Source organism: Drosophila melanogaster, chromosome 3L (assembly GCF_000001215.4).
Source record: "Drosophila melanogaster chromosome 3L".
NCBI classification, from domain to species: domain Eukaryota; kingdom Metazoa; phylum Arthropoda; class Insecta; order Diptera; family Drosophilidae; genus Drosophila; species Drosophila melanogaster.
The window spans coordinates 648,439-659,973 of record NT_037436.4 but is presented as its reverse complement, the minus strand read 5'-3'; the positions used below and the strand labels follow the sequence as shown (position 1 = coordinate 659,973).

General features: G+C 47.5%; 4 protein-coding genes across 5 annotated transcripts; 2 read left to right on the top strand and 2 right to left on the bottom strand.

The window, feature by feature from the left end:
• Positions 1-2,002: 2,002 nt before the first annotated feature.
• Rev1 (DNA polymerase Rev1) lies at positions 2,003-5,611 on the bottom strand. The gene is made up of 7 exons (NM_138203.3): positions 5,497-5,611; positions 4,081-5,438; positions 3,744-4,026; positions 3,258-3,681; positions 3,142-3,195; positions 2,389-3,076; positions 2,003-2,324 (listed from the first exon to the last, which is right to left on the bottom strand). The coding sequence occupies exons 1-7, from the start codon at positions 5,530-5,532 to the stop codon at positions 2,180-2,182; spliced, it is 2,988 nt and encodes a 995-aa protein (NP_612047.1). The 5' UTR covers positions 5,533-5,611; the 3' UTR covers positions 2,003-2,179.
• A 273-nt stretch (positions 5,612-5,884) lies between these two features.
• MED30 (Mediator complex subunit 30) lies at positions 5,885-6,987 on the top strand. The gene has a single exon (NM_138202.4). The coding sequence runs from the start codon at positions 5,964-5,966 to the stop codon at positions 6,918-6,920; it is 957 nt and encodes a 318-aa protein (NP_612046.1). The 5' UTR covers positions 5,885-5,963; the 3' UTR covers positions 6,921-6,987.
• A 105-nt stretch (positions 6,988-7,092) lies between these two features.
• On the top strand, positions 7,093-8,432 carry CG3402 (uncharacterized protein). Its single transcript, NM_138201.4, has 3 exons — positions 7,093-7,263; positions 7,402-7,530; positions 7,698-8,432. Exons 1-3 carry the CDS (start codon positions 7,210-7,212, stop codon positions 7,884-7,886), a joined length of 372 nt encoding a protein of 123 aa, NP_612045.1. The 5' UTR covers positions 7,093-7,209; the 3' UTR covers positions 7,887-8,432.
• Positions 8,433-8,662: 230 nt separating this feature from the next.
• Positions 8,663-11,419, bottom strand: Gale (UDP-galactose 4'-epimerase). Of its 2 annotated transcripts, none has more exons than NM_138200.4 (4): positions 10,923-11,419; positions 10,555-10,795; positions 9,451-9,741; positions 8,663-9,390 (listed from the first exon to the last, which is right to left on the bottom strand). In NM_138200.4, the coding sequence occupies exons 2-4, from the start codon at positions 10,792-10,794 to the stop codon at positions 8,869-8,871; spliced, it is 1,053 nt and encodes a 350-aa protein (NP_612044.1). In that variant the 5' UTR covers position 10,795; positions 10,923-11,419; the 3' UTR covers positions 8,663-8,868. The 2 variants fall into 2 exon arrangements, with proteins under 2 accessions (NP_612044.1, NP_001246537.1); NM_001259608.2 differs by having other exon boundaries at positions 10,923-11,200.
• Between the last annotated feature and the right edge of the window lie 116 nt (positions 11,420-11,535).

Below are 11,535 nucleotides of genomic sequence, written 5' to 3'. Positions count from 1 at the left end.
CTGCAGCAACCTCGGGCACTATCACCATCTGAGTCTCAAATCCTCGGCAGAGCCAGCATACACACTTGCATAGGGCTCAAACCATATAGCAGCATATAGCAAAGCTCTGGCAGGGATCTTGTCGCATAGTCACGTCCGATAATGCTGACAGTTTCCAGCTGCTCCGGCAGCTACTGTTGTTCGTTCGGCTGACTTCACGAGCGTGGGAATAAACCTGGCAGCACGCTGAGACTCCGACTTGGCCTCATGTTGCTACCGACTGCCCACACTCTCCCATATGTCCACCGATATTTGTACATCTCCTGCAGTAAACTGCAGTTTTTCTTAATATCTGTCAAGTCACTTTACTAAAATCTATCGTTGTATTTAAGTTGACAAAGTGTGGTAACCCCGCCCACTTTCTTAGCTTTTGGGAAACTAATAATGAAATGTTTGCAAGAGGGAGTGCACTAAGCTGTATCTGTCTATTATAAAACGTTCATAGGGATAGCCCATGCAATGAAAACTCAGCACTCCCAAGAATCTGGGCACCTGCCCTCACCACATCACTCCACTCCAAACTTAAGCAACCCAAACCAGCCGCCGTGGAGTCGTTGACAAATCGCGTCGGCAGCCAACGAGTCTATCAAGGCTTGACAACATTTGCATCTGGTCCGGGCCAACTTGAGATAACTCGACCACATCATGGGGCAAGTTGCAGCGGCTGCTGCATGTTGCTGCTACCGAGTTCCGCGACGACAGGATGCATAAAATTTATGAAACAACGACGCCTTTTGCGCACATAATTAAATCAGACAAAGCGTAGCTCATGTAAATCCCGAGTGCCGGGTGCAGCCCATTTCGTCCCATCCCATCACATCCCATCCAGAGTCAAGCCAACCCACAGAGACACCAGCCACATCGACACCGGATGCTGAGCCAGAAATGCAGCTTGACTATTTTTAATTACCGGGCAACATCTGCTCCATCTTCAGCTCCAGCTGCCAGCCAAAGTGGGGTGGCCAGTGGTCAGTGATGGACATTGTGAGAATTTATTGGCCAGGTGGGATACGAGTTATATTGTACATGTCGGATAAACAATTACTTAGCTGAAGTACCTTGGAAATAGGTAATGATTTCTAATGCAAAATAAAAATCTAATAAGGATTAATAATATTATTTATAATTCTTTACCTATCATTTCATGTATATGGTACTAAGTCCATAGGACACTCATTCACTAACTCTACCCATATGGATTCTAAAAATAGGTACATATCTTCGTATGATCCCAAGTTTTCCCACCTCTGCCTTCCTGGCATGAGCACTGTAATTGTTATGGTTGTCATGCGGTTGCGGATGGGATGGGCTGGGATTGGGATTGGGATTGAGATTGGGGCAGGTGGTCGCTGACTATTCGAAAAGAATTGAGAACACATAAAGTAAAATCAATAAAAAATTTACCAAAAATGTGTTCTACACTTTCATAAAATATATTTTTTATATTGATCTAGCCCTAAACAAAAATCCTTATAATGTAGATTGCTTTATGAAACCTAAGGCTAATTTTTTTGAGTGTAGGTATGCCGCATGCGAATCAATTACATATTACAGCCGTCGCAGCGATTAACTGCAGTGACTTTAGAGAACTGTTCAACACTAACCTGTTCGAATCGATGCCGCTTTCATTAAAGTGCAAATTATGACTTGCCAGTTCCGCCAGGTGTTGTGCCCGCCTGGCCTATTTGTCTTGAGTGGCCGAGCCTTGGTGGGAAAGAGCCACACTGGGGCGTTTGGTTGAGCCACCCGGCGGTGGCTAAGATGCAGCTCTGCCCTTTGCGTATGAAGTTATCAACGCCATCGTCGCAGCGGCCACAGCCCCACTTTATTTACCGCACTTGCAATAATAATTGCTACCTGTCCCCGAAGTTGTAGATGAATAGGAGCATGCTCTATATCTATATATAGGATTTAGTAAGATATGGAAAAGTATTAGAAGTGTAGGTTACAACAAGTCAGTTATATGGTATGGATTGAATTTTCTTTACCAGAATGTTTTATTTTTGGCTCGAATTAATGGATGGCTTATAAACTAATGGCTCATTAACATTATCAGCTGGCCGCATTCATAGCTTGGCGTTACATTATTATAATAACTATTCTCAATGACACCCAATATCCGTTCTAAATGTCCAGGGTCTTAGGAGCACTTTATGCAACGAATGTACTCAATGAATAACAGACTGTAACCCTCAATCGTAAGCATTTGGTTCTGGATACTCTCCTCAATGTGCTTATAAGCCACGTGCCAGCAGCAAGAGCTGCTGCGTTTCATATTGATGATCCTGCAAATGAAAGGTAGCAAAAATGTTGAGCAGAAATTAAAAGTGTTTTGATGGAACTATTTACCGGCACCAATACTTCATCACATCGCACACGTGGTCCAATTGGTCGTTCTTAATCATACGAGAAACCTGCTTGAGAATAAGATCCACGTCATTCGGCTTTGGCACCTCCTCGCGACTGACCCAATCGTTCAGCAAGTCCTTGTAGTTGTCCCCCATCAGCAGCTCGGGCATCTCCACGGGATGTGAGATGAGCTTCAGAATATGGGGATTCACGAAATCAGGCAGATCATCAATGTAGTCTGCCACAATCTGATCCGATCGGATGTAATGCTCTTGCTCCTTGCGCTCCTTGCGCTTTTGCAATCTAGCCACAGCCGCCCGGGAAGTCGATGGCTTAAGATCGGTGGCCTTTAGCGGGCTCACATTGGTGGTGACATATGGATTTAATAAAGGCGGTGAGCGGAGGGTCGGATATTGTGGAGAACGATATCCATCGTACTCGGCAATGCAGAGGTGTTCCTCCCTATTGGCAATCACCTCGAGGCGTATATCCTCCGGCAGCTGAGCCAAAACATCCTCATCAAGTTTTGGTACAAGGGATAATGGCCGAGTTATCGGCTTTGAAGTTCCTCTTTGACTCCTGTCTTCGGTTACCGATTTCCTGCTCACCGCTGCTGCCGTGAGCATACTCAAAACATTCCTGGGCTCACGGGGCTTAGGTTTATTTTCAAACACGAGTGGTTTGTTGACTGCAGATAGATGATATACAGGTCTTAAATAAGTTGGGAAGTAAATTATTTTTCAGCTTAAATACCTTTATCATCGCCTATGGACTTATCGCCAACTGCTCCTTGGGGTATTGGTTTATCTAAAGGAAACGTGTACGACATTTTAATAAAATCGGTATACAAAATTGGCCGGATTAAATACCTTTCCTCATTTCGGACATTTTGCCGAACATCTCCTTGATATTGTTCTCCTTCCGAACTTCGTTGGCATCCTCCAGCCTAGTGAGATGTATGCCTAGCCCACGCAATTCGTCGGGCGGTATATCGGCGTCTTTCATCAGGTCGAGGACCACCGTGGTGATTACATTTACATCATCCGTGGCATATTTGATCAGAGAGGACTTGTTGATTATATCGCAAACTCCGTGGCCCATGTACTTGGAGGTTTCGACTGGCGCTTCGGCGGCGCGCACCATTATCTTCAGATTAATCGATCTAGCTTTGCGCCTTATCTCAACCAGACGCTTAGTAACCTCTTCGCTGAGCTGACACAGAAATTGTTCGCACTCGACCGAGTTGGTAAAGCGAATACCAAAGTTCATTTCGGCAGAAACTGTTTTGCGGATCTAAACGAAAAGTACGGTATTAGAAACAAATATGTGGGACGCAATAAAATCTGCACACCAACCTGCTCGTAAGCCAAAGGACGATCATCAATTCCTCTGCAGTTCTGGAACAAATTCTGTCCAAGTTTCTTGCCCAGCACTTTTTCCATCTTCTCCAACGTTGTATTCTGAACATCTCCACAATTATTCAGTCCCGCCTGTTTGAGCTTATGGCTTATGCTGCTGCCCACACCGGGCAGTAAATCCAAAGACATCGGCGCCATATAGGCCAAAATATCATTGCTCGAATCCAACAAGAACTGGCCATTCGGCTTGGCCTCCTTGGTGGCCATACGCGCCAGCAACCTATAATATATATAATATATATTATAATTGTAAAAGGCTTATTTGGTCTCTCACTTGTTGCCTGCCACTCCTGCTGAGCACGGACATCCCGTTTTGGAGTAAACCTCCTGCCTGAGGTGACTCACAAAAGCCATCACATCTACATTGAGTTCGTGTGCCAGATCGGTTAGCTCCACAAACATCTCGTCGCAACTCACAGCCTCGATATTTAAGGTATACTGAGCCACTGTGTCGTACAGAGTGAAAGCCACCTCCTTGTAGCCTTCGAAGTCGTACGGAATCGTCTTTAACTCCGGGCACAGCTTCAGGGCCTGGCCCACAAACATGCCATTGCGGATACCCTTTTCCCGCGCCTCGTAGCTGCAGGAGGCGATCTCCGAGAGCGACATTTTCTTGTCGAAGCCCGAGCGCACCTTTTCCGCCTTGTCTCCATCGTGGAAATGGTGCTCGAAGCGCTGGGCAAAGAGTTCCAGCTCTGCCTTTCGGTCCGCCTGCGGATGCACCGGTACATCGGTGGCTGCGTTACCTCCCTTCGAGTGGGTCACCGCAATCGGCAGCCCACGAAGCTCAGGACGGGTTCTTAGGCCCACGGACACAAAGAAGCAGTCCATGTCAATGTGCATCACATAGCGTTCCAAACAATTGTGGTGTGAATTAGCAAGGGACTTCAGTGTCTCTCTTTTGGGAAAGCCCTGGGTACCATGCTTCTGACGCAACCGGCAGACATACTGCTTGAAACCCGCGCCTAGAGTGGCGATGTGATGCAGTCGTGAGTTCTTATAGAATTCACTTAAGAAATTTGGATCCGCGGCTGTGCGAGCGGTGGTGGAGTTATTCGAGGTGGTGGATAAGTTTGTGATCTTGCTCTCTGATGCACTGGCCTCCTTTTCCGGCGAAGTGGCCACAGCCTGCTGCAAATTCTTGAGAATGCCACCCAACTCCATTTGCGTTTCATCTTTTGTAGAGTCTACTTCCACTTCCGCTTTATCTTTCGGCGGCTCCACATCCGATTTGCTCTCATTTGCGCCGTTGTCTTTGGGTTTCCCAAAGATGAGCATGGGCTGCGATGTCTTCTGGTTCGTGTACAGCAGATAGGGTTTGTAGTCTACTATCTTCTTTTTCTCCAGACAATCCACCACCCACTTGGCGCTGATGAACTTGCTGAGATTCATGTTCCTGACCTTCACATCGGGCAGAACGGAGGCTATTATGTACGTCGTGTGGCTCCTTTCGTAGTGGTGAAAGGTCCCGCCGTGCACCATCATAATACGCTTCAGTTCATCCGCCGAAGGGTCAGTCCGGCCGTTCACAAATATAGAAATTCCTTGGAAGAGGTCCGACTTGCGAAATGGATCGCTGGCGGCAGCGAACTGCTCCTCAAGTTTAGATTTCTTGGCTTCGAAGTAGCCGCCCTGAAAAGAGCAGGTTTGGTTTATGTACAATGTTTTTAGCATTTTATCTACATCTTACCCATTCACTAAAACCATTATCCTCATCGCGGGTCATTTTTAATCGTTTAAAAGCATGAAAAAGCCAAAATTGAATTCCACCAATACCGCTCAGCTGACACACCTATGTTCATTATTTTTGCGCGCATGTGGCAACTCTCTTTTCGCATGGACGCATTCCTAACGAGTTTTGCAGGGGGCTATTATTACCATTTTGGATTTGACTAAGAATTTAAATTTTAGTAATCACCAAATAAAAACTTAGTAAAAACACTCAAATTTATCTAGTGAAGATAATCTAGATCTAGATCTAGATCTATCATTTAGGATTGGTAATTTAAAACCCGCGACTTCACAGCTGTTTGCGAGCATACAGTTTCAGCGTTATCTAACACTATCCGTTTTGTTTTATGTTATCGACAACAGTGTCATTTGCCAAAGTTTATCGTTCTGCGTGATATTTTGTTTATTTTATAAGAACGTTGCAAAATGTGGAAATACGGTCAAAACCAGGGTAATCAGGGACCATCGAGCGGCGGCGGAGGAGGCGGGGGCCCCAACATGATGCCGATGGGTGGATTTGGCATGCAGCACGGCAATATGCAGCAAATGCACATGTCGCCTCAACATCAACAGCAGCAACAACAAATGGGCATGATGGGCGGCCCGGGTAGCATGCAGATGAATCCCCAAGGACCTGGAGGTCCTGGCGGCCTGATGCCCGGCATGTCTCCGCAGCACCAGATGCAGCAACAGCAGCAGCAGCAGATGATGCAGCAGCAAATGATGGTGCCCCAACAAGGAGTGGGCGTCGGAGTGGGAATGGGCGGTGGTGTGGGAATGGGCGGAGGGGGAGTGGTTCCACAGCAGCAGCAACAGCAGCCCCAACAAAACATGCCCCAGCAGAACATTCCCCAACAGCAACAGCAACTCAATCCGGTCGCAGGAATTCCACCCGGTGGAGCCGGGGGCAGCAACAATATGCTGGCTATCTCGCAGCAAAATCCTCACAAGGAGATTAACATTGTGCAGCTGTCCCGTCTCGGTCAGGAAACGGTGCAGGATATCGCCTCGCGCTTCCAGGAGGTCTTCGCCTCCCTCAAGGGCATCCAGCCCACCTCGCACAGGGAAAACAGCTCCGAGAAGAAGGTGCAGGAGTACTTCCGCACCATCCGGCTGCTCTTCAAGAGGGTGCGCATCATCTACGAGAAGTGCAACGACGCCGGAATGGATTACATGAGCGCCGAGAGTCTGATTCCCTACCGCGATGAGCCGGAACCGAGAATCGAGCCCTCGCTGTGCGATGAGTACCGGAAAGTCCTGCAGGAGAACCATGAACTCATAGAGACCGTCAAGCTGAAGAACAGGCAGCTACGCGAGATCATCGATCGGACACGCATCATCATCTGGGAGATCAACACCATGCTGGCCATGCGGCGCTCATAGGCATAGGGACTCTAGATGTATAATATAGTATAAATAAAACTAAGAAACATTGCCAAACAGCAATCGTAAAGACCTTCATGTTTTTATTTTATATGAAAAGTATATATTTAAAGTCAGCGGCAGTCGCTGGCAACAATCGCATTATTGCTGCAACCTATCGATTTTTCGCCATCGATAAATGATTGCGAGGAAGAAGCAGAGTTTGTTGTGGGCGACAATCTTAAGACGAATTTACCAGCGGAATCTTAGCTAATCTAGCAAATTAAAGTTAGTCAAAGCATCGGTAGACATGGCGAAAATGGCATTCCAGCACCAGGCCGGCACGGCGATGGAGTGCTTGAGCGTAAGTTGCGAACGAACTAAACCTGGCTCACACGCACAGTCGCCTGTGTGTGTATAGGTGAAATTGGGTCGCTGGAGCAAAAAAGACAAGCCACTTTCAAATTCGAGTGATTGATGAAATGTGACTCACAATTCCCAGATTCCCATCACGCTGCACAAGGAGAAGGACTACGACCAGGAGGGGCGCGAGATCCTCAAGTGCGGCTTCAAGATCGGCGGCGGAATCGACCAGGACTACAAGAAAAGCCCTCAGGGATACACGGATTATGTGAGAAACTTGGGAAACACTAGAACCTAATTCCGGGCATAAAAGAGAGCTTCAATCTTAAAGCTAATAATTATAGCTCTCCTTGAAAGTCGGGGAATTTAGTTTTAGTTCGGTATCTTAAGAGCAGTTTCAATGTTACAATGTTACGTTTTCCCCTTTGAAAATAGGGCATCTATGTGACCGAGGTGCACGAGGGCAGTCCCGCCGCCCGAGCAGGTCTGCGGATCCACGACAAGATCCTGCAGTGCAACGGCTACGACTTCACCATGGTCACCCACAAAAAGGCCGTGAGCTACATCCGGAAAAACCCGATACTCAACATGCTGGTGGCCCGCAAGGGCGTGACCTCCACATAAGTGGTGCTCGGAGCAGGGTCTCCACAGACTACAGCAGTATTTAAGCGGCATTTAAACTATCCCCTCCACCGCCCCTCTGGGCTACGGATCTCTTTGCCTCCTGCAACCTATGCGAATACTTAGAACTACCATATTATACATATTAATTCATTACGTATGCATATCGCACACACATGTAGCCAGACGTAAATGTAGCACCTAGTAATGCTTCTTGTTGAATTCGATTTCTTTGCCTCTCCATCACTTGTTGAACGAATCGCCAAGCTCCTAAGTGTAAAACAGATTGCCAAATACCGATACAAACAAACACTCCCAGAAACAACAGGCTCGAATATAAACAATTTTGTACTTTTATACGTGCAGACCATTCCAAAACCAAACAGAAGCAGCAGCCGAACGCAGAGTTGTTGAAAGAAACATACATTCATAGTACATACTTGTGATAAATGACTTTAACTGTGCAGATATGTGCGAAGAAGGCGCATCACTTAAGTTTAAAATTGAGTTTTTAATGTTATATTGCATTTGAATAAATGTTTGCTAAATAAATGTGCGAGTTAGACGTCTTCTTGTAACTTTGGTCAGCTTAATGTGATTATGCCATTTTTGATTAAGATCTGACAAATGGTTGATGCAGTTGTGTGTTTATTTTACCTAATGCCAAGTGTAATCTCCCAGTGCCACCTTGTCGGTGACCTTAATTACGTGATTGCGCCAATTGGCACGCGTCAATGATGCCAGCGGTCACCAAACGCGTAAATGACGGTCACAAAATTACATGACAACAGCGAAAAGCCTTTTTAATTACAAAGTACTTTGGATTACATACGCACACTTGCACACATCGAAGTGAGCGAATACTACACGAAATTTGGAAAGAAATATACACAACTAGAGGCAAATAGAAATTGCTACCTGAGCCATTATCAGGCGTAGTAACTCAGGAACTTGCGGAGCGGCAGGAACGTGGCGATATACAGCTCTACTTGTTGGCATACCCGTTTGGGTTCTGGCTCTGCCAGCGCCACGTGTCCTCGCACATCTTGTCGATGCCACGCTCGGCCTTCCAGCCCAGCTTCTTATCCGCCAACGTGGCGTCCGCATAGCAAGTGGCCACATCTCCGGACCGTCGGTCCACCAGAGTGTAGTTGACCTTCTTGCCGGAGGCCTTCTCAAACGCCTTCACCATGTCCAGCACCGAGTAGCCCACGCCGGTGCCCAAATTGTAGGCGAAAAAGCCCGTCTCCGCGATGTTGCGCAGCTTGTCCAACGCCTTTACGTGTCCCTCGGCCAGGTCCACGATGTGGATGTAATCGCGCACGCCGGTGCCGTCGTGCGTGGGAAAGTCGCTGCCGTAGACACTCAGGCTGGGACGTCGACCCACGGCCACCTGTGCGATGTAGGGCATCAGGTTGTTGGGCTCGCCGTTCGGATCCTCGCCAATCCGACCACTGATGTGGGCACCCACCGGGTTGAAGTACCGCAGCGAAACCACTGCCCAACGCTGAAAGAGCGAATTCTTTAGTACAGAACTTATGGACATCAAGAAATGACATCCTCCTACCTTGTCAGACTTGCACAGATCCTTGAGAATCTCCTCGGTGAAATATTTAGTCTTGCCGTAGGGCGATGTACAGTTGCCCGTGGGATGCTCCTCGGTCACGGGCAGGAACTTTGGCTCACCGTATACGGTGGCGCTGGAGCTGTACACGAACTTGAAGACATTGTTGTCGGCCATCGCCTCCAGCAGGACATTGGTGCCGGTCATGTTGTTGTGGTAGTACTGCAAAGGTATGCGGCAGGACTCACCCACGGCCTTCAGGGCGGCAAAGTGGGCCACCATGTCGATTTTGTGCTGAAAGGGATGTAAATATATGTACCTATTAGTTTGGGAAATCCAAATCTGTAATAACCAGCTCTTCAGTAAGCACAAGGATATTGCCTCTTATAAACGTAAAGTGCAGAATTTAATAGCAATTAAATGAAAGTATCACATTGATTTCAAGGTGATTTATTGACAAACAATTATGTGTTCTTTAAATAGCTGTTGATAGTGCTGATTAGGTAAAAAATTCCACCACAACAAATACTGCTCAATCTATTCAGTAATCAGTGCGCGTAAGCACAAAGCTGTGTGCATTTATGGTTGAATAAAAATATGAAAAAGTATCAGCTTAAGATATTTCATGGCTATTTGGGCAACAACGTGCATTTTTATAATGTTCATTACATGTAAATAAACGCTTTGTTTTTTATAAACGACGGTGGTTAACAAAAAAAACCCCTTTGATCGAACATCTCAAGAATGCGTGATAACCTGCTCGAATTAGCGAATTCTCTTGGTTATCAATGGATGTAAACACTGCAATCTGGGCTCCCGACCACCCAGATTGTAGTGTACGTGCCCGGGAGCTGTTGTGGATGTGGATGCCAGCGCACCAACTCGAATGCGACCTCGCCAAGTGGGTCTTTCATTCAGGGTCGATCAGCACGGCGGTTCGTCGGAAGTGCCCCGCCACTTGAGCAAACAACAAAACAAGCGCGAACGAGAAAAAAGCTGATAGCGCGCATGCCAGATAAGCTTGATTGAATGGTATCCAGTTGGCACATTTGCCCCAGAACCTCCGAACTGCTGACGTGCCAGCTATGTAATGCTACGTGTGCTCACCTCCTGGAAGACGGAGCGCACCTGCTCCCTGTCCGTGATGTCCACTCTATAGAAGTTGACCTTCTTGCCGGTGATTTCCTGCACCCGGCTGAGGGCCTCCGGCAGTTTGGCCCCGCTGCTGTAGGCGTTGCACAGGTTGTCCACGCAGATGACGTTGTAGCCCGCATTGAGCATCTCCAGAACCGTGTGGGAGCCAATGTAGCCGGCTCCTCCGGTGACCAGGACCGTGGGTGGGGCCATCCTAAGTGGCGAAAGGGGAAAACACACGAAATTAGGCCACACGAGTGCCCAGTTCTTATTGACGTCACCAAAATCGTTCGGCAGGCGTGCGAAATAGCCGTCTGCTTGGCGAAAAACGGGTAACTCACCTGTTTACAGGTGATTATGGTAGAGAATCCCCGCTCAGTGAATCAGATTGAGTTTAGCTAGACGCAAGAGACGTGCCCTTGAAACGATTCCGCCTCGGATTCCGATGCCTAAAAACAACGCCTCTGATCTCCGACGAGATTGCAGATGATGGTGTAGATGAAGATGCCAAAGATCGCTGACCGTTGAGTGCTATCGTGTGCTAACCCGTTTCTTGCACTCTTCCTCATTCATCTGTGTTGTCGTACGTCTGTTTTGATCTGCGGTCGCTGGCCAACTGAACTGGTGGCTCTCCACGGAGCCTATTTAACTTGTTCTCCGTTCTCCGAACGCGCACTTCTTATCAGTTTCGGTGGTTTGGTGGGCTCGGAGCTCTCCTGTCACTTTAATTCAAGTGCTAGCAGCAGGCTGACTTGGTCGACGGACGGCCGGGGTCACCTCGAAGTGCATCCTTATCGCCGCTGACCTTTGGCTCCCGATTCCATGCCCATTAATGCAATTTCCAGGTGCTCTTCACTTCGCTCTCCGAATAAAAGTAAACAAAGTGGTAGCGTTGCCACGCGACATGGCTCGTTCGACGCTGCCATATTCGCCGATTTTTCAGCTACCTGGCAC